This window comes from Aspergillus nomiae, assembly GCF_001204775.2.
Source record: "Aspergillus nomiae NRRL 13137 chromosome Unknown contig00366, whole genome shotgun sequence".
Taxonomy (NCBI): domain Eukaryota; kingdom Fungi; phylum Ascomycota; class Eurotiomycetes; order Eurotiales; family Aspergillaceae; genus Aspergillus; species Aspergillus nomiae.
The window spans coordinates 1-22929 of record NW_015378421.1 but is presented as its reverse complement, the minus strand read 5'-3'; the positions used below and the strand labels follow the sequence as shown (position 1 = coordinate 22929).

Here is a 22929-nt window from a genome sequence, read left to right as displayed (position 1 = left end):
AAGTTAAACGTATTGTCAGGTAAGGTCTCTCTTGTCCAAAGCATCATTAAAGAAGAAAAATGAAAGGAAAATAATCCGACAATACTCCCCCCATATCGACTGAGTTCTACCCCACTGTTTTGCTGGCGGATCGACTCCTATTGTTGTAGGATTCCCGATGCTGCGCACCAGACCATTTAGGTTTGGGACTCACGGGGCTTGAAGCGCCAGCCTTGTGCTAAGAAGTTTGACTCCATCCCTGACAATATACAGCAATTACACAAACAGCCGAACCATCCACGGATACCCCTCGTACCCGCTGTGAAGTAAGAAGTTACTTCTGGAGCCAGCGCGCTTCTCCCCTCAACTTATGGAAAGTACGTCGGTGTTGCTCTTATTTATCACTACCGCTTAGCAGCCAGTGTGTATTTGTTACGGCATATACTGATGGCTTTTGTCCCTATTTTTGTATCATCCGAAAGATATTGGACCTTTGGACAGTAACTGATGGCGACACACAGGATGTACTCTCCCGACCAGTTCATGAATCCTGGGCCAGCACCGCGCCCACCAGCCGAGCGTCCGAAGCTTAACCTGCCTGCTAACTCCTCAAATACGGTCACGTCCTTCAGCCAAATGAGCCTAGACTCCCCCAGTACGCCAGGGTCCGCAAACTTGTCATTATTCCCGAATACTAGCACCCCGTCTCTCACACAAACAAAAACCAACCAGTCAGGACAAGGAGGGGTAACCGTCATCAAAGAAGGATATGTTCGTTGCAAGGAAGACAAATTTCTGGCTACCTGGAACCAGCGATATTTGATACTTCGAGAGTTTCGATTGGACTTTTTGAAGAACGAGACGGGCAGGGTAGTCTTGTCTATCCCCCTTCAGACGGTCACCGCTGTCTCCCGTTCCGAAGACAGTCGGATGGCCTTCGAAGTTATTCGTTTGGCCAATCCGAAAGATGCCACCTCTAAGGCTGCTCTGATCACACGCGACGTACCAACTAAGAGTATTACCTGCGAGGTCAAGAGTGATGACGAGATCTATGACTGGATTGACAAGATCTACGAGCGCTGCCCGGGAATGGGAGGCGTAAGCAACCCGACCAATTTTAGCCACCGCGTTCACGTCGGCTTCGACCCGCGGACAGGCGCCTTTGTGGGATTACCGCCTGAGTGGGAGAAGCTGCTGACTGCATCGGCTATCACCAAAGAAGACTATAAGAAGAACCCCCAAGCCGTCATCGAAGTTCTCGAGTTTTACTCTGATATAAAGATGCGCGAACAGAACCCACAGTATTATGCCGGATTAGCCTCTCCCCAGTCAAACCAGCAACCAAAAACTTACAACAGCAATACGGTGGGCAGTTCTATTGCTCCTCCAAGACCGCCGCCACCAGCCCCATCCCAGCGCTTAGACAGTGGCCACTCCAATCGTTCCGCTGGTTCATCACCCTCGCAGACGCACAGCAAATCAGACTCAGATCGTGCTTTGGAACAGCAGCAACAGCTGGAGAGGATGAAGGAGATGGCGGACCAAGAGCGTCGGCGCATGGAGGAAGAAGGTCGCCGTGCTCGTCAACGTGAAGAAGAGCAAAATAGGCTCGATCAAGAAGCGTACAACGCTTCACTTCCAAAGACTCGCGTCCCTCTGGCCAAACAGGAGCTCGGCGGCTATGGCGCCGATCCGTCGATGAACGACCGCTACAAACCAGGCCGTCCCGCCCCGCAGGCTCCTGGCTCGGCTCGACAAGACTCTGCACGCCAGCTCACTGCTCAGCGCCCAGCGCCAGCTCCTCCGACTAGTTCCAACCAGGGCCAACGGCCGGGGGAGTACATATCGGCCAACGGCCCCGGAATTGCACGTGCTCCGGGGTCAGACCAATCTTCTCCCAGCTCGCGTTACCCTGCGCATGATCCGCGAGCACAGTCCTCTGCGGCACGCGCTCAGAACAATGGTACCAAACAGCAGGCTCAGGGCCCACCACCCAGCAAACTTCCTGCTCCCGTGCAGCCAGTGAAGCCACTGAATATTGCGAACAAACAGGCAACTAATAAGAACGTTCCTGATGGTGTCCGTCAAGCTGAAGCTGCCCTGACTAAGAAAGCTGAGCCCCGGCAGAGGGAAGTTCGCATGTCGGCAATGTCTGAGAACGAAGTTATGGATCGGCTTAGGTCCGTCGTCTCTAAAGACAATCCCAACGAATCTTACAGTAAGCAACGTAAGATTGGACAAGGTGCTTCTGGATCTGTGTATGTTGCACGTGTGAAGGAACATGCTGTGTCTCCGGTTGCCCGCGAACTGTACCGCCAATATGGGCCCCGGACTCAAGTCGCAATCAAACAAATGGATCTGCGTAGTCAACCACGAAAGGAGCTTATTGTCAATGAGATCATTGTAATGAAAGACAGTCAGCATGCCAATATTGTCAATTTCCTTGACTCATTCCTGCAAGAACAAAGCAATGAGCTCTGGGTTGTTATGGAATTCATGGAGGGCGGTGCCCTCACAGATGTCATCGACAATAACCCTGTAATCCAGGAAGATCAGATTGCTACCATTTGCTCAGAGGTACGTTGATGCTGCTCAGCGCGATAAGACGGCAAAATACACGGGGATTATACTAATCATCTCCCTAGACTTGCAAAGGGCTGGCACACTTACATAGCCAAAACATTATCCACCGTGATATCAAGAGTGACAATGTCCTTCTTGACCGCGCTGGTCATGTCAAGATTAGTAAGTAACCCCCATCTATGGAACAGTCCAATATCACGCTAACAAAGGATTGTAGCCGATTTTGGATTCTGTGCTAAACTTACTGAATCAAAGAGCAAGCGTGCAACGATGGTCGGGACGCCATACTGGATGGCCCCAGAAGTTGTCAAACAGAAAGAATATGGACCTAAGGTCGACTGCTGGTCACTAGGAATTATGGCTATTGAGATGATAGAGTCAGAGCCCCCTTACCTGAACGAGGAACCGCTTAAAGCTCTATATCTTATTGCCACCAATGGCACTCCTCGTCTAAAGAAGCCTGAAAAGTTGAGCAAGGAGCTCAAATCCTTCCTCAGCCAGTGTCTGTGTGTCGACGTCCGCAGCCGTGCCACTGCGGATGAACTGCTAGCTCACGAATTCCTGAAATCTGGCTGTAGTCTTCCTAGCCTTGCGGAGTTGCTCCGTTGGAAGAAGAACAATGGACAGTGATGTGCCGGAGATCGCATGCTGTGGTGATAACACAAAACTGAGACGAGCTTTAACCCCACCCTCCATGTTTCACCTTTTACGATTTACATTAGAACTTGTCTCACGCACATATGGGTCCCATTTACGTGCCTCCGGATGATATCTGTTCGCTTATGACTTGCATTACAATCATCTTTTTTCTTATGTGATATCCAAATTATAAAGCTATGTCTTTCGGACTTGGCATGGATAATTAGGCGTTATGTTTGGTGTCTAAATCTTCGTTTGCCACAGCTTCTACTGCCGTGAATAATCAATTCTGCGTTTGTTGTGTTGTTCGGACTGAGCCACCTTCGCATCTTCTCCAGCGAGATAGAACAAGCAATCTCTGATGATAGTTATGGTCCTTCGAGGTTGAGTACCCGGGAAGGACTAGAAATATACAAACGTCCGCCCTGTATGTTCATCAGACGTCATAATGGCTGAATTCGGTCCAGAACGATAAAGGAGGCAACGAGCCGCTACATCACTGAGAGCCCTATTATCAATGAATGCATTGGATAGCGTATGGGACTTCACGTTTGGTGGATATGTGAAAAGCTTGGCGTCCAAAGTATAATTAATATCAACTCACAATATATCCAATACAGTCCTTTTGTAGTCTCCTTTTTTATCTATCCCTAACTCCGACCAACACAGATGGAATTGGCATTAAAGCTATCATAGCTGGAACTTGGTCCTCTGCTTCTCCATTCCAGCCTTCCATTCCCATTCCTGCCCACTCGCCCTTTGGATGCCCTTATCGATTCTTCGTAATTTCAGGGTGAACCGAGGCCTGTTCGACGATTTATTAGTATATATCAAGAGGGAAATAAGAATAACAAGATCACACACCCTAATTCCTGAAGGCCTGCTCTTATTCCCTCGGCCCCTTTCATCTCCTTTCCGTCTGCATCAACTACGCTCTTTTCTGTCTCTCTCTTCTCTCGGAAGATGTACCGATGCCTGCAGAGACAGTCAAAATCCCAACATCCTCTAAGCCTAAAACAGAGTGACAAGAGCAACTCACCTGCGGACGAAGATATAGTCACGCTGGTTGTGTAATGTCACAACCTGGCGCCCCTCAATGTCAGGCTGCGGTGGGAATAATGAGCGGAAAATAGCACCCGTTAAAATCCCAAGAGGCGTGCGAAAGTTATTCAAAATCAATTCAGGCCAATGTTCAGTGCCTACGCCATGCCCGGGGATCTTTTTGCCATCTACCCAGTTGCTAATAGTAAAATGGAACATGGGACCCTTGGGTAGGTGTATCACATCGAGGCCAGACGGTCGTTTGGAATCTTCCTGGAGGACTAATACAGTAGTGTAATTGCGATTTGCTGCGAATGTTGCTATTTCTTTCAATGAAAACTTGTGGGAATAACGATGCGCTGTACGGCGGATATACTGGCTATTAGGGAAAAGATCTGTAAGAGCTTTGGCTTCGTTGTGAAGGGTTGAGTTCTGCCAATGATTAGCACGGATGCCTAGTGAACACCATTACAACACTCCCACATGCTTAATGGAGCGTGTTGCACCTGGACTGTAACAGCGAATATATAAACCTACCAGGGCAGTCGTGATGAGAATTTTGGGCGTCGGTGGTGTTTCCGACGGAAACAACGATGGGAACTTGGTTGCTAGGGCTTCCGGAGCTAGGCTCAGGTTTGTGCTCTTGGTTGACTGAGTCGGGCTTGTTGCACGCTCTGTAGCGGATGGGAGAGATGATCTCTTAGACTTCCGAGACCTCTCAGCGTTATCGTTGTCGTTATCTCCTCCTTCGTCGTCGTCGTCGTCGTCACTGCTGGCTAGCATGCTGTCGACCTCATCTTGGTCATCGGAATCATCTTGCGATTCATCAGAGCGCTCCAACGGCTTGTTCCATTCATCTTCCTCTTCCTGCTTTTGTTTCTTGATGCGCTCGACGTCGACACTCAATCCCAGACCGTCTTCGATGTCACTATTGGCATCATCCCAGACCCGCTTGCGATCGATAGTAAGCGGAATATTACGCTTTAAGCGCTCATGCTTGAGCTTTGGGTTCTTAGCCTCTTCTTTCTTAATCCGATATCGTTCTGCTCGTCGAGTGGAGTCCTTGAGCCGCTTCCGCTTGATATGGAGAAGTTGACGCCTGAGTTTATTGGCGGGTTTCACATCTAAATTAGCACTTGGAGGAGCTTCGCCTGCGACTTCCTGGAAACCATCTTGGAACAGGGATAAACCGGGAATCCCAGAGGCGCTCTTCAAAAATGGATGAGAGAACCTATGGATGTAGTTTTGAGATAAAATTTGGCGGAGAAATATTTCGCCGGCGGTAGGATATCGACTTGAAGGAGATTAGGGAGATAATCCGGACTCCTTGATGAATCGTTTGAAAGAGAAAAGAAAATAATCTCAATCCTTTAGCTTGTTTATTATATATATATAGATTTTTTTTCTCTCGCTTTGTTTCCTCCGCCTTCTTTCTTATATCTTATACCTTGATTCTGTTTCCACTCAACTGTGTGGTGTTCCACTGCGACCGGTGCGGCTCACGTGGATGACTCAATTGGCTTCTTCGTTCGCTCGACTCTTTCCTCTTCCCCGCCGCCAATTCCAATTTCCTCGTTGGAACCCCGCCATAGGCACGCGATCTTTTTCACCCTCCCCCGTCACCTTTCGAGCCGCCCAAGTTTCTAAAAAGAAGAACACCATCATGGCGACCGTTAATACCAAGACCGGTCAGGTCATTGACCGTACGGTCTTGGAGTCGATGCTCCGCCGTCGACTTTTTTACACCCCCTCCTTCGAGATCTACGGAGGGGTGTCCGGTCTATATGACTACGGCCCTCCTGGTTGCGCTCTTATAAACAATATTGTCGATTTGTGGCGGAAGCATTTCGTGCTCGAGGAGGACATGCTGGAGGTTGACTGCACCATGCTGACCCCGCATGAAATTCTCAAGACTAGCGGACATGTCGAGAAATTTGCCGACTGGATGTGCAAAGACCCCAAAACCGGCGAGATCTTCCGCGCGGACCACCTGGTAGAGGAGGTCCTTGAGGCTCGTCTGAAAGGTGACAAGGAAGCGCGTGGCCAGAAGGTTGTCGTGGACGAAGAGAAGGAGGCAAAGAGGAAGAAAAAGGCTAAGGAGACCAAGGCTGTCCGGTTAGACGATGCTGTCGTCAAGGAGTATGAGGAGACTTTAGCGCAAATTGACAACTATGACGGCCCGGAGCTGGAACAAATCATCACCAAGTACGATATCAGAAATCCGACGACCGATGGCAATCTTCTTCCCCCCGTTGCATTCAACTTGATGTTCCAGACTTCAATCGGTCCTAGCAGCAATATGCCTGGCTACCTTCGCCCTGAAACCGCTCAGGGACAGTTCCTGAATTTCCAGAAGCTGTTGGACTTCAACCAGCAGTCAATGCCCTTTGCGTCGGCCTCCATTGGCAAATCGTTCCGGAATGAGATCTCGCCCCGTGCCGGTCTGCTGCGAGTGCGCGAATTCCTCATGGCTGAGATTGAACACTATGTGGACCCAGAGGGAGGCAAAAAACATTCTCGCTTTCAAGAAATGAAAGACATCGAACTTTCCTTGCTTAGCCGTGATGTGCAGCTGTCTGGAAGCACACAAACCACGAAGATGACCATCGGCAAAGCCATTGAATCCGGTCTGGTTGACAACGAAACTCTCGGATACTTCCTTGCCCGCATTCAGCTCTTCCTCCTCAAGTTGGGTGTGGACCCAGCGAAGCTCCGGTTCCGTCAACACATGGCTAATGAAATGGCTCACTACGCTGCTGACTGCTGGGATGCCGAGCTGCAGACCAGCTATGGTTGGATTGAATGTGTTGGCTGTGCCGACCGCAGTGCTTATGACTTGACTGTGCACAAGAACAAGACCGGGGCGCCTCTTGTTGTCCGTGAGCCTCGAGTTGAGCCCCTCAAAATTGAAGAATGGCAGGTCGACTTGGACAAGAAGAAGTTCGGCCCTCGCTTTAAGAAGGACGGCAAGGCTGTTGCAGCCGCCGTCGAGGCGCTCTCTCAGGAATTCCGTGAGAAGTTGGCTCTCGATTTGGAGCAGCAAGGCAAGATTGAGGTGGATGTAGAGGGCGTCGGCTCAGGCAGAGTTGAGCTGGATAAGGAATTGATCAAGATCGAGAAGCGGACACGGATAGAGAATGTCCGTGAATACACGCCCAACGTCATTGAGCCATCATTTGGCATTGGCCGCATCTTGTACAGTACCCTCGAACATGTGTACTGGTCCCGAGAGGGTGATGAAGCGCGTGGTGTAAGCTGTTGTCCTTCGCCGTAGTACGTTGAATTGGTCCCCGCTAATATCTGTATTATATAGGTCTTGTCCTTCCCACCAGCAATTGCGCCTACCAAGGTTCTCATTGTACCTCTTTCGAACCATGCTTCTTTCCGTCCTCTGTCACATCGTTTGATGATGAAGATGCGGCGCATGGGCATCTCCAACCGGGTTGACGATTCCTCGGCTAGCATTGGAAAGCGTTACGCACGCAACGACGAACTTGGCACGCCGTTTGGTATCACAGTTGATTTTCAGTCGGTGAAGGACGACACCTTCACCTTGCGTGATCGTGACTCGACTAAGCAGGTCCGTGCTAGCGAGGATGAGATTTTGCAGGCTCTCAAGTCCTTGGTGGAAGGCGACGAGACATGGGAAGATATTCGCAAGCGGCTGCCTGAGTTTACTGGACAAGAAGTTGATTAGATTAGAATTGTACTAGAAATGAGGTGAACAGTGTTCGAGATCTTTACGGATCTCCGCCAAAAACTATTATGATGATTTCTACATAGTTCTCCCCATTGCTTCTCGATTTCATTCCAGAATGAAGTCACTGCCTTATCCATTTATTGTAAGATCTTACGTAGGTGGAGTCCTTCTCTGCCAAGAGGTTTGGTTTGAATTATATTAAATCCGGGGCCGAACGTCATCGGTAGCTTACTTGGCCTGTAACTTCGATTCCCTCCCTTGCTAGTACTGAATACACATTCAACTCTTCCCTTGTCCAGGACGAGTAGTCCATCCCGATCATGGCGCCACTCGTTCCTTCGGCTAAATTGACCCTATCATGTCCTCTCTTTGCCGCTGATTTCGACCCGCGCAATCATGGCTTTCTTCTTGTCGCGGGCGGAGGCGGCGAAGGGCGTAGCGGCGTTGGGAACAAAATCGCAAGTGCCACCCTATCCCTTCTGGGGCAATGATTCGAGATTGCTCTGTCCCTATATTCTAAATCCAAAGTCTTTTGGTTATTGTCGGTGCGCTAATATTCGAGGCACAACAACAGGCACTGCTGGACACATCCAAACGCAACGAAATCTCCGAGGTGGTCGATATCGAACTATCACGCGACGAAGACTCCGTTACTTCATTGGCAACGGCGCATGCAAGCGATGATTCTATTATTGCCTTTGCTGGTATCAATAGCTCTGTAGCTGAGCAAAAGCGTGGCAATAACCAACATCTAAGGTCTTTCGAGATTGATTACCCCCCGCGAAAAAGATCTTTCACGAATAATTCGACCGAAGAAGTCGCAAATAGAGAACCATATAGGGAAACTGACACTCAAGTTTCCCAGAAGACCACTGCATTATCTCGTACATCTTTATTTCGCACCAAAGGAACAGAGAAGGCCGGCGGTCCTGACACATATCAAAGAGTATTGCGGCTCTCGCCGTGGAAAGATGCCGAGTCTCCGCGTATAGCGGCGGTTGCGACTGGATTGGCTCCATCAGGAGAGATCGTCCTTTTTCATGTTACTCCTACACCCAGTACATCGGATATCATGGGAAGGATACGGTTGGGTAGTGATGAGGAAGCTGAGGATGTAGATATTGCGGATTTGGACGATGGCAAATACCAGGTTGCCTATACCAATGGCACTGACGTGTACACCTGTCAGATCTCATCGTCAACGAGATCTAATGCATCACCTGATGTACATTGCGTATATAGTACGCCTTTGTCTGAAGCAGCAACCAAACCCAGGCCCAAATTTCGAGCCTTGCGCTTCCTATCCCGCACAATGTTGCTTTTGCTTCAGAATTTACCAGACCGTAAAGGCTGCGAGCTCGTGCTTCTTGATTTGTCGCAAAGGCTATCACCGAAATCAAAGTCATCTGCAACCATCATCCGGCGTAAGAAGCTCCGCAAAGCAATCAAGATTGGGCTTGGCCTGGATGTGTGCAATCTGGGTTCAAATCTCGAGAACCAGGAACAAATCATCATTGCCGTTTCGGGAAGTGATCAATCTATCGAAGTCCTGACGCTCGAGTACAACCCTAGGAGAGGAGGGTACGGGAAGCTACGTCCCTACACTACCCTCCACGACGTCCATCCATTCTCCATGACAAAGATATGCTTCTCTTCTTTCATTCCTCCGCCGAACCCAGTTAGGCCTGAGACGCCACCACAATATGTCAAGCTTGCCTCCGTCAGTATGGGCAATACCGTTGTCGTACACACGCTCCCACTCGCCCCATCGCCGCCCTCCAGTCGCTCACCGCGCTATGTCCTAGTCATGCCAGGAAGTTCGGATGCCTGGGCTAACTTCGCCAGTGGGCTGACTGCTCTGTTATCTATCTTCATTGTCTGCTTCCTCCTTCAGGCTTTCACCGAGATCAGGGGTGTTATGCCTCCATATCTCGGAGCCACCGAATGGCTCCCCCCCGATATTCGTGTCGCCGTCGCGCGTCCATATCATCAACCTGCGTCGCATCCTTTAGCAGTGCCATCAGTCACTATGTCAATGCACTCAACACTTTCGTCGCCAGTTCCCACCCTACATCACCGCTCCCTACGTGATCTTCTTCATGCACGTCAAGCAGCAGATGCAATTGATTCAATCCTTGATACCGATCTTGCAGCAAACGACCCATCCTCTTCCGCTGCGTCTCTATCACATACCTCTATTGTTGTCCGTCGCAACCGCGATACAAACGAGATCCTCATAGAGTCTACGAACAGGGCATATCATAATGCACCTGACGGGGGCCTACGCCGCTGGGAGGACCTCACCGAGAGAGATCAGATTATGTGGAAACAACAGCTGACAGATACAGGTCACTGGCGTCAAGACGAAGGCGAGGCAATTCTTCAAGGCGTTCTTTTTGGTGACCGTTCAACCTAAAACATTGCTTGTGGCTTTTGTTTTCGTCAGTACACAGTAGGTGCTGCCAGTATTGGGTATGCAGCCTGGAAGCTCTACGAAACGGAAGTACGGGACCGACAAAAGGATGGGAGTTGGGTGGGAAGAAAAAAAGAAAAGAAAATACCACCTGAATCTAAAGGTAATGATTTTGATGTGACATTTCATCTACGATTGTACGGTTTATCTGCGGCCAACTGGCCATCTATGTTGACACATTAGAAAGGAAGAAACACAAAAATATGTGCTGTTACTATTTCACTACATGGGCCATTTAATAAACTAGAGTCCCGTAAATCGCCAAAAGCTCCTCGGATTATAAAACTCCAGGTCCTCGAAGGCAGCGATCAGGACCATTTTGCCTAACGTCTTTTGACGAGAGGCCTATTGTCGTCGTGCGCTCCAGGGTATGAATGTGCACAAACCCTGCTGTGCGAGGCGCGCTGGGTTGCAGGTTGATCAGATTGTCTAGGTTTCCAATCTCTTCGGCGGCGGAGCGCAAAGTGGACCAGAAAATTCTACATACGAATCAGAATTAGGGTATGTCACAGTGTCGCATGCAGGATCTGTATCTGTGATCGAATCCCTCAGTGCAAGTTGTGTGAACGCTTATTGATAGGTGAATTCCCAGTTGTCGAATGCCCCCGAATGCGGACAGGCCACGTATATGGATGAGGCCAAAGGTTTCATCTGGCTGAAAGGAGATGCTGAGACTCTAGCCAAACATACAACGTAGAAAGCAATGATGGTGGCATTGGGATATAGGTAAAGCACTCGATTCGATCACCCAGTCACCGGGTCCGATCTCGAGATCAAGAACCTGGGGCGTTTCATTGGTGAGGAGGACGCGTCTGATGGACGATGTTTAAGCGGGTTTTCTCAGCTTCGTCATTGGGCCAGGATTAAGCTGTATTATAGTATCGTCTGTTCTCCAATACGAATTCTATGTCCCGTGCATCGAGGGACTTCGTAGATCTCCTGCCATGATCAGCCCTAATCGAGCCCAGCCTAGACTCTTTGATTCACATGGTGACCAAGGAAACTGAATACGAGTGACAAAAGATACAATACGTCAAATACTGTACTGTATCTATTTTCAATACATGGGTGAGTAACGATAGAAGCCAACTTTGGTCAAAATACAAGAGTATAATTTAACCATCCACGGACGATCTCCCGTTGCAACCAGAACAAATCCTGCCCTATTATTTAATTGCCTATCAAACAAACAACGACACTTTTCCTATTCACTTGTATATCTACATACTCTAATAGTGTACTGGTTCTGTCCTCCTAACAGAGTCATAACACGAACGCTGAGTCATTCCTTTTAAACCTGCTTCCTCACATCGGACCCTAGAAAGACAACACCCAACACAACACATTTTAATGAAAGGCGCAAAGGGGCCATATCCATTCATATCATATCACGGTTCCAACAAAACATACCATATTCGATGGCAACCCACATATCTCTAGTGAAGACTCCGCGCCGGTTCCTCTTTATCGCGTCAATTGGAAATCCCCGTCCCTACCGCCAAACTCGTCACAGCGCTGGACATATTCTCCTCGATGCCCTAATACCTCTTCTACCCAACAGGTTTCCCTTGGTTTCCACCAAACACCAGCCATCTGCCGGGCCCTTGTTTTATCGGACGTGGTATAGCCCATCGTACATGAATGAGTCGGGTTCGAAGCTTGTTCGACAATTGAAGAACTGGATATCTACAACACAGACCGAGATATTGGGGAAGGTGGTCATGCAGGGAAATGTGGCGCTCTCTAAGACGACCGAGGCTGCAGATCTTGAGAACCCCGAATGGCAGCGTCGTGGCACTGATCCTCAGTTGCTGAGATCCTTAGCTCCCACCCTGGTGATCCTCCACGATGAACTGGAGGCGCCCTTGGGAAAAGTCCGAGTAAAACGGGGTGGGCCTGAAAAGGCCAGTTTGCGCGGCCATCGAGGGTTGATCAGCATCATGGAGAGTCTACGAGGAAAAGGCTTGTACCCACCGCGTACAAGTCCTGGCGAAAATCGTTCGCATGAAGACCTTTCTGTATTGCGAATAGGCGTCGGGATCGGTCGTCCATCAACCCGAGATCGAGGCGATGTTGCAGACTATGTTCTCACGGAAATGAACAACACTGAGATGGCTGCAGTACGTGCGGCAGCTGGACCGGTGTTGGACATCTTAGCAGATGAAATATACCGTGATGGTAGCGCGCTGTGATATTCGTGAATAACTGTGGTGAGCTATACAGCAGTCGATGAGGCTAAAATATTGTACAGATAAATAGAACCATATAGACAGATACCCAAAATAGTACATTAAGACACAGATTGCGCCAGCAATGCCTGAAAATTTCACTGAAAAGGCTTGTTTACTTGTCCATATGCTGCAACATTCCAAAATTCGGAGCCATTACCATCAGGGCTTGGGCGTATCTGCTTTTAACTAGTATACACACTCTGCTTCTCTTATCCTACTGGTCAAGAAAATTTGACATAATATGTACTGACTCCTAGGCCTAGAGACCCTTGGGCAAGCGAGATAACAGACCCGTAGGCAAGCCTCGACAGCATTAGTTCTGTAGAGCAAATGATAAACAGGCCAGCAATGATATAACTAAATAACTAATTTCACATATCAAACAGTTCCCGCTATACTCAAATCACGAATCTCTTGCAATACTTCTTCTACCTTGTTATCCAAGTCGCCCCGAGCATACTGGTCTCTTGTTTCCGCGTCAAGGTATTGTTGCACTTGTGCCATGCGAGAGTATGCCTCAGCACAGAAACGCAGTTGGATCTTGACCAAAGCCTCAAAGCTAGGATCCAGATAAGGTACACGCAGGTCGATAAGTTGCGGGAGTTCGGTGAAAAGTTGTTCATTCAACTGTTCGTATGCTTGCTTAGCAATTTCAGTTTCGCGCTCCGCCCTGGGAAGCTTTGTAGCGTCCTTGTCTGGCTTCTCGACCAACTTCTTCACCTTGGCTCGCATAGAATCATAGTCGAGTAACTTGTGATTGCGTTTCTTGATGCACTCATTGATGTCAGGGAAGTAGGCGCAAAAGCGCGAGATCGGTTCAAGAACGGTAGTTCTAATAAACCAGTTAGCGGCAGCTATGGAATTTCTAATATTAAGATGTCACACACCTGTATGGCCCATCCAAGGCTTTTATTGTTTCGGCATCCAGATCTTCCACAGCCTGTTTGTAGCTCCTGCTCACACCATCGCGCGTTCCAGCATCACCGTAGAAGGCATCGATTGTCTCCGCAATACGCATCTGGGAGGCAGTCATTGCTGTCACAACCAAGGACTTAGCATTTCGCTCCATTTGAACGAGTAAGAACCCTACCTCGTAATGAATCTAGATAGCCTTTAGCTTCTTTTTGTAGACGGTTGGCAGCAGCTTCCATGGTCCGGTATCGCCTATGGGATCCCATCAGTGACTGGCTTAGCTTATGCCAGGTCTCTCGATGCCATTACCGTTCTTCGATTTCATAGTCACGATCGTTTGTCCTCTCCACATGACCTGTACAGGTTATACTATATCAGCAACTGAGTACCGCTCATATCAACAGTCACTTGGTCGTCTCGAGCCGCGGGGCTATATATAGTAATGTACATACCCGTCTTCATCATGACTTGGGTGGTAGCACGGTTGACATTCTTCTTGAACCCTAAGATTCACAGACTGCATATCAGCACTTAACCTAACATATGTAGAGATAAGGGACTTAGGAAGCTTTGCGCACCGGCCCAGGACATGATGACGGCTAAGCAGGCAGAACCGACTGAGTACTACTGTAGGCAATGAAGCAAGTGATGGCGGTGAGGATTTTGATAGGATATGTGCAGGTAATGTACGCAACGAGAAAATGCCTGGATTGTCTGGCGGAATATTAGTTGACGATAGGGTTGAATGTTCGAAAAGACAGAGGTGACTGTCACAGGGCTGGCAATGCGGGACTTCGGGGGGGATTCCCTCTAATGTGGCTATGTGTGTGGCTGTGTATGTATGTACACTCATACAGTGATTATCAGGAGACGTTTTCTCCAGCCCTATAGAAGAAGAGTACTGTATCGGTAATTACATGTAGCTTGATACGATACGGTATTAAATCCTTATCGACTGTCTCCTCTAACGTCATGTATTGAAACTTGGATCCGATACACAAGGATGGTGATGTCAATTCGATCTCTTCTAATTCAGAGTGACATCCTCAAATACCGTAACTCTACCCGGTGATGAGTGTGAAGACCTATAAGCCCTCCATGTTACTACCTTCCTCCGGATCTTGCACGACTTCAGAGAAACTTCTCTTTTCTCTTGAAATGGACTGTTACGCTGTAACATCCTCAGTGTAACAAATTCGCACCGTGAACCTAGGCTTTGGTTGTGATCTATTGAGTATCAGTATGATACCAACCCTTCAGGATTGTGCACGCATGGATGATAGCAACCACATAGAAGTGCAATGGATCGGGATGACAGAAGATAAGTCTAGTTAAGAGTCCTACACCAAGCAAAGCTTATACATACGACTACTGCGTTCGAAAAGCACCACCACCATGTAGTTAACTGTGACTTTTGACTAAGCCCTAAATGAGCGGTTAAGCCTTAGATCAGATGGACCTGCAAGTTGATATGGTCTTCCGGACCAAACGAGTACTATGAGTCTCGCTCAATGAAAATACTGGTATTTAATTCTCACATTTCAACCACGCCCTTCCAATGTGGATTGTGGATTGTGGATCCTGGGATCCTTGAGAATCATGCTGCCTGTTACCACCACACAACCATAACCTTTCTCGAGGTCCATACATGCATTAGGGCATAATGCCAAGGAATTCCAATGCAAGGAAAAAGCAAAATGGACTAGGCGCCAAGAAAGACCAATTCACACAACAAGAAAACCATGTATGGTACGCAGTACTCTGGACATTCTTATTGAGTAATCTCTCGCACTTTTCGGTCTGCACGGAGTGCCAAGCAAGCTTGGCCTGGAACCGTCGTCGATTTCAAATGGCTAGACGCCGATGATCTTGCACAAGGTAGGTCAGGGTACTAGGCAGAAGCTACAATGGCGGTTGGTGAAAGGGAGGTGTGAGGGCTCTTTCTCTGCGGAATGCTTTCTGGCCGGGTACTCCAAAATTATAGATGGTGACTTCATGGTGCTGTTACTTGTAGGGGTATAGATAGTGGTGAATAACCGTGACTGCAACTATTCAACTAACTATAGAAGATGCACGTTTTTGGAACTTCTGAATCTAGCCGTTTATAATCCAGCCAGGGAAAGGGGTAATCAAATGAATATACGGATATAATAACATCAATATATATTATGCATGGTCACTCAGCACAGAAGAAAAGGAATCAAAACATACCTAAAGTTCTATGTAATTGTGTCTCTGAAGCTAGTTTAAAGAAGACATAACTTCACTGCTAAGACATGTACATACACATCGCAGCTGTCGCAGAGGCCCCACAAGAAGAGGAGGGGATACAAAAGAGGATATTGCCTTGCATGAGGAAGAAGTACCGTGGTTCTACTAAAAGAGCATAGCCGAAAAGCTCACCGAACCAAGTCAAGGTTTAGTACAGGTTGGGTAACATGAACCCATGTTGGTACCAGGAATGTAGGCATTGAAGTGTTTCACTAGGCCAATGCCATCCAGATTCTGGCCACAGAATAGCAACTGAATTGGCGTTTCCAGCGACAGTGATACCTTGGCAAATACTAGACTATACCTCGCTATGCCTCTGTCCTGCAGTCTAAGGCAAGGAGACACGACGCATCACATGATGGGAGACGACATAGGCATTAGTGTGCTGCTCCACTGAAAGCCCATGTTCTCCCCATCACTCCCTTGAACTCTTGTGGAATTTCAACAGATTTCATTATAATATATTAATATGCAACTAAAAAGGGGGAGAGAGTGGCTAGCCTTGTTTACGACCAGCAAAGATACATCAAGTTATAAAAACTCCGACAAGAATAGCATTGAAACAAATAGTGTCAAAGGGTATCCAAATAATAAGTGCCCAAACCCCGAGTACAAATGAACGAGACAGTCCCACAGATATGCAGTTCGCTATAACTGACAAAATATGAAACGCCCTTTTATAAACAATCTGATTGATAAATTGCAGAATCAGCGGAACCCAACCGGGAAACTAAACGTGCCCTTAGCTCCATAGCGACCTAATTAGATGAGCTAGTAGGTCAGTAACATCAACTTATCTGTCAGCCAAGAACCCAGAAATAGAAAAGGCGAAAGGCTGTCGCTGAACTCTGCATGCCGGATAAGTAGAATGATGGAGATACAACATATATGATTAACAAATGCAAAGACAAAGACGAAGGAAAGAAGGAAGGAAAGAGAAGGAGCTCAAGGTCATGACTCTTCGTTGCATTAGCGTGAAAAACATAAAAACAAACTAAGCCCTTAAGCTAGCAGGCTGGTAAGACATGCGCCGGTATAGAAAGCAAAAGGACCTCCTTTTTATGAAACAGGTGAAGAAGGTCTAAAACCCCAAGGAAATGGGATAAACAGATGAGCCACCCGGTTTTATCACAAAACTAGGCATACAGAGGCAGACTACCACGAGAGGGACAGAGTCCAGGCCAATGTTCAAAATCCGCCCAGGCTCTGCCCCCTAGGGATACACTATCTGCGAAAATCAAAGCCTCAAGGGCAAGACACTGACTAGATCAGAATCCCTCCTCGCCAGCCTTGCACAATTTGATCTCGCGAACCCATTCGGATTTGAGGACCTGCGAGGCGTTGATACGACGAGAAGGGTTTGGATCAAGGATGGAATAAATCACGTTCCGACAACGAGCCTGCGAGCCATCCGTAAGCTTAGACGCACCAAATAGACTATTATCAGCGCTTACCCGATGCAGAGTCTCAATGGGAGCGTAACCATCTTCATGCTTTCGACCCTCCAAGTATCTTTGGTAGAATTCATCTTCGTCTTTGCGGGCTACCCTCCATAGATGACGCCCTGTCCTCATTGCCATATAGATTACACCAGTGGCCCACAGATCGACTGCCCTCGGATCAAATTCCCTTTCGATATATTCCTCAGGAGCTATATATGGAGCGGAGCCGCAAAGTCCTGCTGTCATGTGTGCTTCCTTTTCCCAAGCCATGCGGAAACACTCCCCATTTCCGAAATCGGTAATTTTGAGCGCACCATGAGTAGTCAACAACAGATTTTCTGGCTTAAGATCACGATGAGCCACGCCCATTTCGTGCATGTATTCAACACCACGCATGAGCTGCTTGAAGAAGCAATCGGCCTCGGCAACTTCCAGTTTTCCTGCGGCCAGCACAAGGGTGTAGAGATCGCCACCGGCACAATATTCCATTACTTCGCAATAATCGCCCTTAGCATCCTGCAAGAGGTCGAGGGTGTGGATGACATTCGGATGGCGAAGAGATGAGGATATACAAAACTCGGAGGTTAGACGTTTTTGGTATTTCTTGCTGGTCTCTTGAGGACGACGGCGAAATTCTTTGACAGCATATAGTTGTTCGACCCTGGAATCTTTGGGATCGACTTTGTGAGAGATTCGGACGATGCCGAATGCGCCCCGTCCGACGATCTCCTGGCATTTACCATATTTATCGACTAACGAAGCCGTAGCGTTGGGACCACCCTTTTTATCGGCGGCTAACTTGTCGCGTTCATTCTTGAACTGGTCAATCCATGTCGACATGAGTGATAGCTGCTGATCATCGACATGATCGTCTTTCTTCCTGCCGCCGCCAAGCATGTCCCGAAGGAGGTCTGTCAATTTTTCCTGCCGCCGTGTACTCTTAAGGTGATGGCAGTGGGCGTGGTCTGGCAATGCTTCGAACCGCTTGTGTGCTGCTGCAGATGATTCTCTTTGATCCTTTCCACTGCTAGACTTTGGCTTTCTCTCGTTGTCCTCCTTCGTAGAAGTCTGTCGCGATGGAGCTCTGGAAGAAGGCCTAGAAGTAGGCTTAGACTGCCTCCCGCTGCCATTACTAGGTGGCTTTACGCTGTCTGTGCTGCTGTCTGAAAAGTCACGGTGGGTATCCGGCTCCTTTGAAGTTGTCTTCCCTGTGTTGGAAAACATACGAGAGATGCGATTTGCCATAGTCGGCCTGGCAGTTTTCGCAGGCGGAGGGGGCGTGGGGAGAACATCCCCGTTCGCTGCGGACAGATTCATGCCCGCAAGAGCGCGTGTTACCGAGGGCTCTCCATCTCGAGGATCGTACGATATCTGTGACGCTGCGGCGGAGGAGACTGCGGAAGGTACAGGTGAAGCAGATTGTGGAGTCATGTGCGGTAACTAATTGTAATGTACACGGAGGACGAGAGTGACAAAGGTTGCCCCCGTGACAAGGTAGGAGAATAAACGCCTACAGCACGAAGCTGAAGAGGCTCCAAAAGATTGTTATTGAAGAGGTTTAGAGGTTGGAAGTGAATTGAGAGAGGAAGAGGAGGGGGCGAGGAAGACGGCAAAAAAGAGGTGCGGTGGCCCCCGGTGACCGGTGGTGGCCTGAGGCGACGGTCTCCCTGAAAAGTGACGAAACTGACTTAAAAGTGGGCGGGCGAGGAAGGGGAAGGGGAAAAAAACGAGAAAAAAAATAAAATAAAATAAAAAGGAAAAATTAGCGCAGCAAGGCACGGAATGTCCAGATGGGACGGTACCACACTGAGAACCACAGAATGAGACTGGACTCTTATGTAGCTCTAAAATTCCAGTTGGGGCAGGAGAGATAGGCAGTAATCCAAGAAATTAAAATACTCCGTAGTAGTAGTAGCACTGTAGTAGAGGTATAGTACCGAGCGAGAGTCTCTTGTGAGAATGCAGTTGCCTGCCGGGGGAAAGTCCAGGTTGAAATAGTAGTCCGGAGCTTCTAGATGATACCAAAGTAATGTAAAGTAATATTGAAAGTATGGGTGGGCGTCCCTTTAGCTTCCTATAATAAAGCGACCAGTCTTTTTCTTGCCTCAAATTGTATTTTTTTTATATTATGGTGGGAATCAGTGCCTATGGGTACGCCTTGTGTTGGGGTTACAAAGGGGATTGGAAGAGACTTTCTTGTTGCCGGTTGTGGAAGTAAGAGGCTAATACCTAATGGAGCCGAAGCCCTCTTTTTTTTGTCAGAATCGAGTAATCAGATGGATGATTTTTGCTGGAAATTTACTAACCCTCCGTTCGCAGGCCTCGCCGATGGGACGCATTGTCGGTATCGTCTTGTGATGGTATGGTATCATACAACTGCAGCCACATCTCTTCACTGTGGGAAATGGCTGTATAGTATGTATGTATTATACAGAGTGTCTATGTATATGAGTACCCACCATGATTATGTGAATATAGTATCCCATTGGAGCCACTACCTTGAATTTTACAGGGTTGTCATTACCTTACACAGATTTCCTGATTCTATTTCTAAAAACTACTCTGTACTGACTGTTCCTCTCAAGTAACAACGTATCTATGAAAGTCATTCCCCGACAATCGGACAACGGGACGATGGAGGTGAAGAGTGGACGAGACAAATCACTCAGTGCTGCCACTGACTAACAATGTATGTATATGTATGTACCTAGGTAGTACTGCAGACTAATTCTACATACCAGGTAGGAGTGCGTTGGACAAGATGTAAGAAAACCAAAGTGGCTTCCTCATCCTTCAGGTTACTCAGTAGTAAAGTAAACGCTCCGCAGATTAGTTAGTATTATATGAGGGTAGAAGCCTCATGCATTTCTCTTTCACTATTTAATATGTATTTATGTATTTTTTAACCCTATTTTTCTTTTAGGCACTTGGTTGTCTGGAGAAGGACTGTTAGAAAGATACTAGAGTTGCTCACTTCTCCTGAGTCATCAGTAATTACTGATCGTTGTTTCATGTTTTGATTTTTCATTTCTTTACGACCTTGTCTCTTGAAGATCAGTCGGATGACGTCCATCCATTGATGGCTTTACGCTCGCCTCCGCTTTGTCTGGCTCATCTGGACAAGGTGACACTGGCAATTACCAAACAAATGCGACCCGCATAGGATATTAGTCAATCTCGGGAGTTTAAGTCAGACTGAGGCTGTGCATTCTGCAGTCCTATGGATCATATGGGTATGCTGTCCCCGCACATCATTCACAACGGAAGCCGATGGCTTGGGTGGCTGGACGAGTTTAGGTAGAACTACGGGAAAGCGTCACATTATTACTCTGGCTTACCTTACTCCGTACTTAGTTCCCTTTGTGTGTGGCGGTTTGCCTAAATGGCTTGATAAAACAAAACCCTCGTCATCCACACAATGAGGGGTAATGAAAGAGAGGACCTGGAAGTGGGCTACTAATGAGATAGTCGACAGCCAACGTCACTAGACAACTAATATAGGGTCCACGGTGTTAGGGATCGACCCTTTTTCGGGGTTTCACCCACCAGTTACATATAATACGGCCAATGCCAATGCACGGTTTGATTCTCTACTCTTTCTGCCTTGACTGCCCTTTTCTCTGGATTATAGTACTTATTCCATAGGCCAAATACATCCTGTGGGATCAACTAACGGGTACATTGACAGTTTTACAGTCTTTCCGGCCATGACAGGGCTGAAGCTTGCACATCAGACTTCGCTTGCCTAAGACACCGATGTGCTATGACAACATTCTTTCTAGATATTACTAGTCAGTGGTGGAGAAATGGTCAGATTTTCTCGTGGCGATTACCTCACTTGAGGAGGTTAATGGGTATATTTTGGAGCTGTTGATGGTTTTGTCTTAACTTCGAGCTTTGGTTTGTGATCAGATCATGAGTTTCTCTACCAAATTATGAACTGGAAGCGACTATTTCTCATGCACATGGCCCTTTTTGGCTTTCTACTTGAGGATCCGCGTGGGGGTCAGCAGATGTCAAGGTGAATTGACGACCGAGTGCTAAGGCTATCATTGACAACTCTTATCGATCTATCTACGACTACTACTATTGTTATCATTTCCTTTTATTTCCCCCATTCATTTTTCCTTCCGAAACGTCATCGACCGCCAAACATGCCTACCTAAACACCTCGAGCCACGTGAGGATCAATATTTATTTTGACAATTTTGGCATGGGAAGGTATGCGTAACTGTTTACAATGCTACATCAGCAGGCTTCGTATATCCGTACCAATGCTCCGGAACAGACGACGTGGGCTTATTAGAGCTAGTACTCCGGACCTCGGCTGTGGCTGCCGTCCCCGGAGTGTCTTGGAGCATGATCCAAACCTAATAGCTGCACAGATCTTCGTAGAGAACCAATCTGTATCTATGCATTTGTACTTTTAATTGCAAATTCCTACCTAGGGTTGGCCAACTGAGCTTGGAGCGAGATACTGTTCCCTTTCTTTCGTCCTCTAATCTCCCCTCAACAGCGGTAGGAGATGGTACCTAACCCTAACCTATACAACTGACGTAAATCGACCGGCATTATCAAGAAATGCACGAGGGATTTTTGAGGCCAATCACGGACCAGAAGAAAAAGCTAGGGTAAAGAAAACGGTCCATCTAAAATTACTTACCACGCTGCATCATGGTGAGTGGGGCATTCCCGATGGAATCTGTACTGTACCACGCTAGTTGCCTTAGTACTACTGCAACTGACACGAAGTGCGTCTCTCATATCCAGAGTTAATCCTTATTATGCCTGTAAGAGGGTATTATTTTATTTCCCTCCCCCCCTCAAAACTCCTCAATATGCCAGATTACCAATGGGTTGAACTGATCTCCGATACCGCGGCTATCTTACTGCATATAGATACCGTATTAAATTGGAATGGACTGGATGGCTCGAATTGTTTATGAGTGATTAGAAAAGAAAAGATGCGTTAATCTCGGAAATCAACCCATCCGTTTCCGATGGGTGCGGGTACCCGTTACTGTTGGTCTTTAACATTTGATATTACTCGATATATTCCATGATCCACAGCACACATCCTGGTCACCCGATGGTTTGAGTTTGACGAGTCGGTCAAACCCCAGCTATTATTGCCTTGGTTCTTGGAGTAGGGACTGAATTATAGAAGTGTTCGTTCAAATTGTATGTGACGGGGTCTGGCTCACCGCCAGGTCAAACAACCTAAGCGAATGGGGATAGGATACAGATAAAAAGAGCCCAGGTCAACTTAAAAGCCGACAGGTCTTTATAATTCTCTTACCGTTCACTACATGCTTCCATGACCGCACACAAAATATGCACTCCTGGACACCGCTCGCGGTGTACTTTCTTGCTCAGGGGTGGGAGTCAAAAGCGGGGAATACAACTCTGTAGGTATCATTTGTGGATGGACTTCCTCAAAGTCTTAATTTGCCATATTAAACCACTCCACAAGTCTTCCCATATGAAAGCGACAATATTCAATCCATCTAGGGTGATAGTTGTGTACTATCAGTTGAACGATTGGTCCGGGTGGAGGATTAAAACCAGGAGACTTTCCGTTGTCGGGAAAACCCTCACTGTGTCGGTACAATGGTTTTATTTTCTTTTATTCTCTCTCTCTCTCTTCTTTTTTTTTTT

At 47.6% G+C, this 22929-nt stretch overlaps 7 protein-coding genes across 7 annotated transcripts; 4 read left to right on the top strand and 3 right to left on the bottom strand.

Annotated features, from left to right (window-relative positions):
• Nucleotides 1-501: 501 nt before the first annotated feature.
• ANOM_010247 (serine/threonine protein kinase CLA4) lies at nt 502-3192 on the top strand (the record flags this gene model as incomplete). The annotated part of the gene is made up of 3 exons (XM_015555503.1): nt 502-2556; nt 2625-2724; nt 2780-3192. 3 exons carry the CDS (start codon nt 502-504, stop codon nt 3190-3192), a joined length of 2568 nt encoding a protein of 855 aa, XP_015403142.1.
• Nucleotides 3193-3764: 572 nt separating this feature from the next.
• On the bottom strand, nt 3765-5414 carry ANOM_010246 (rRNA-binding ribosome biosynthesis protein RPF1; the record flags this gene model as incomplete). The annotated part of the gene is made up of 5 exons (XM_015555502.1): nt 3765-4006; nt 4066-4176; nt 4241-4674; nt 4780-5341; nt 5401-5414. The coding sequence occupies 5 exons, from the start codon at nt 5412-5414 to the stop codon at nt 3892-3894; spliced, it is 1236 nt and encodes a 411-aa protein (XP_015403141.1). The 3' UTR covers nt 3765-3891.
• Nucleotides 5415-5749: 335 nt separating this feature from the next.
• ANOM_010245 (glycine--tRNA ligase) lies at nt 5750-8019 on the top strand (the record flags this gene model as incomplete). Its single annotated transcript, XM_015555501.1, has 2 exons — nt 5750-7492; nt 7556-8019. The coding sequence occupies 2 exons, from the start codon at nt 5750-5752 to the stop codon at nt 7937-7939; spliced, it is 2127 nt and encodes a 708-aa protein (XP_015403140.1). The 3' UTR covers nt 7940-8019.
• Nucleotides 8020-8338: 319 nt separating this feature from the next.
• ANOM_010244 (uncharacterized protein) lies at nt 8339-10358 on the top strand (the record flags this gene model as incomplete). Its single annotated transcript, XM_015555500.1, has 2 exons — nt 8339-8385; nt 8471-10358. The coding sequence occupies 2 exons, from the start codon at nt 8339-8341 to the stop codon at nt 10356-10358; spliced, it is 1935 nt and encodes a 644-aa protein (XP_015403139.1).
• Nucleotides 10359-11833: 1475 nt separating this feature from the next.
• ANOM_010243 (aminoacyl-tRNA hydrolase) lies at nt 11834-12607 on the top strand (the record flags this gene model as incomplete). Its single annotated transcript, XM_015555499.1, has 1 exon — nt 11834-12607. The coding sequence occupies one exon, from the start codon at nt 11834-11836 to the stop codon at nt 12605-12607; it is 774 nt and encodes a 257-aa protein (XP_015403145.1).
• Nucleotides 12608-13024: 417 nt separating this feature from the next.
• On the bottom strand, nt 13025-14310 carry ANOM_010242 (amphiphysin-like protein RVS161; the record flags this gene model as incomplete). Its single annotated transcript, XM_015555498.1, has 6 exons — nt 14137-14310; nt 14011-14061; nt 13868-13913; nt 13737-13810; nt 13534-13681; nt 13025-13478 (listed from the first exon to the last, which is right to left on the bottom strand). Exons 1-6 carry the CDS (start codon nt 14147-14149, stop codon nt 13025-13027), a joined length of 786 nt encoding a protein of 261 aa, XP_015403144.1. The 5' UTR covers nt 14150-14310.
• A 2787-nt stretch (nt 14311-17097) lies between these two features.
• On the bottom strand, nt 17098-18702 carry ANOM_010241 (serine/threonine protein kinase SAT4; the record flags this gene model as incomplete). Its single annotated transcript, XM_015555497.1, has 1 exon — nt 17098-18702. The coding sequence occupies one exon, from the start codon at nt 18700-18702 to the stop codon at nt 17098-17100; it is 1605 nt and encodes a 534-aa protein (XP_015403143.1).
• Nucleotides 18703-22929: the final 4227 nt, after the last annotated feature.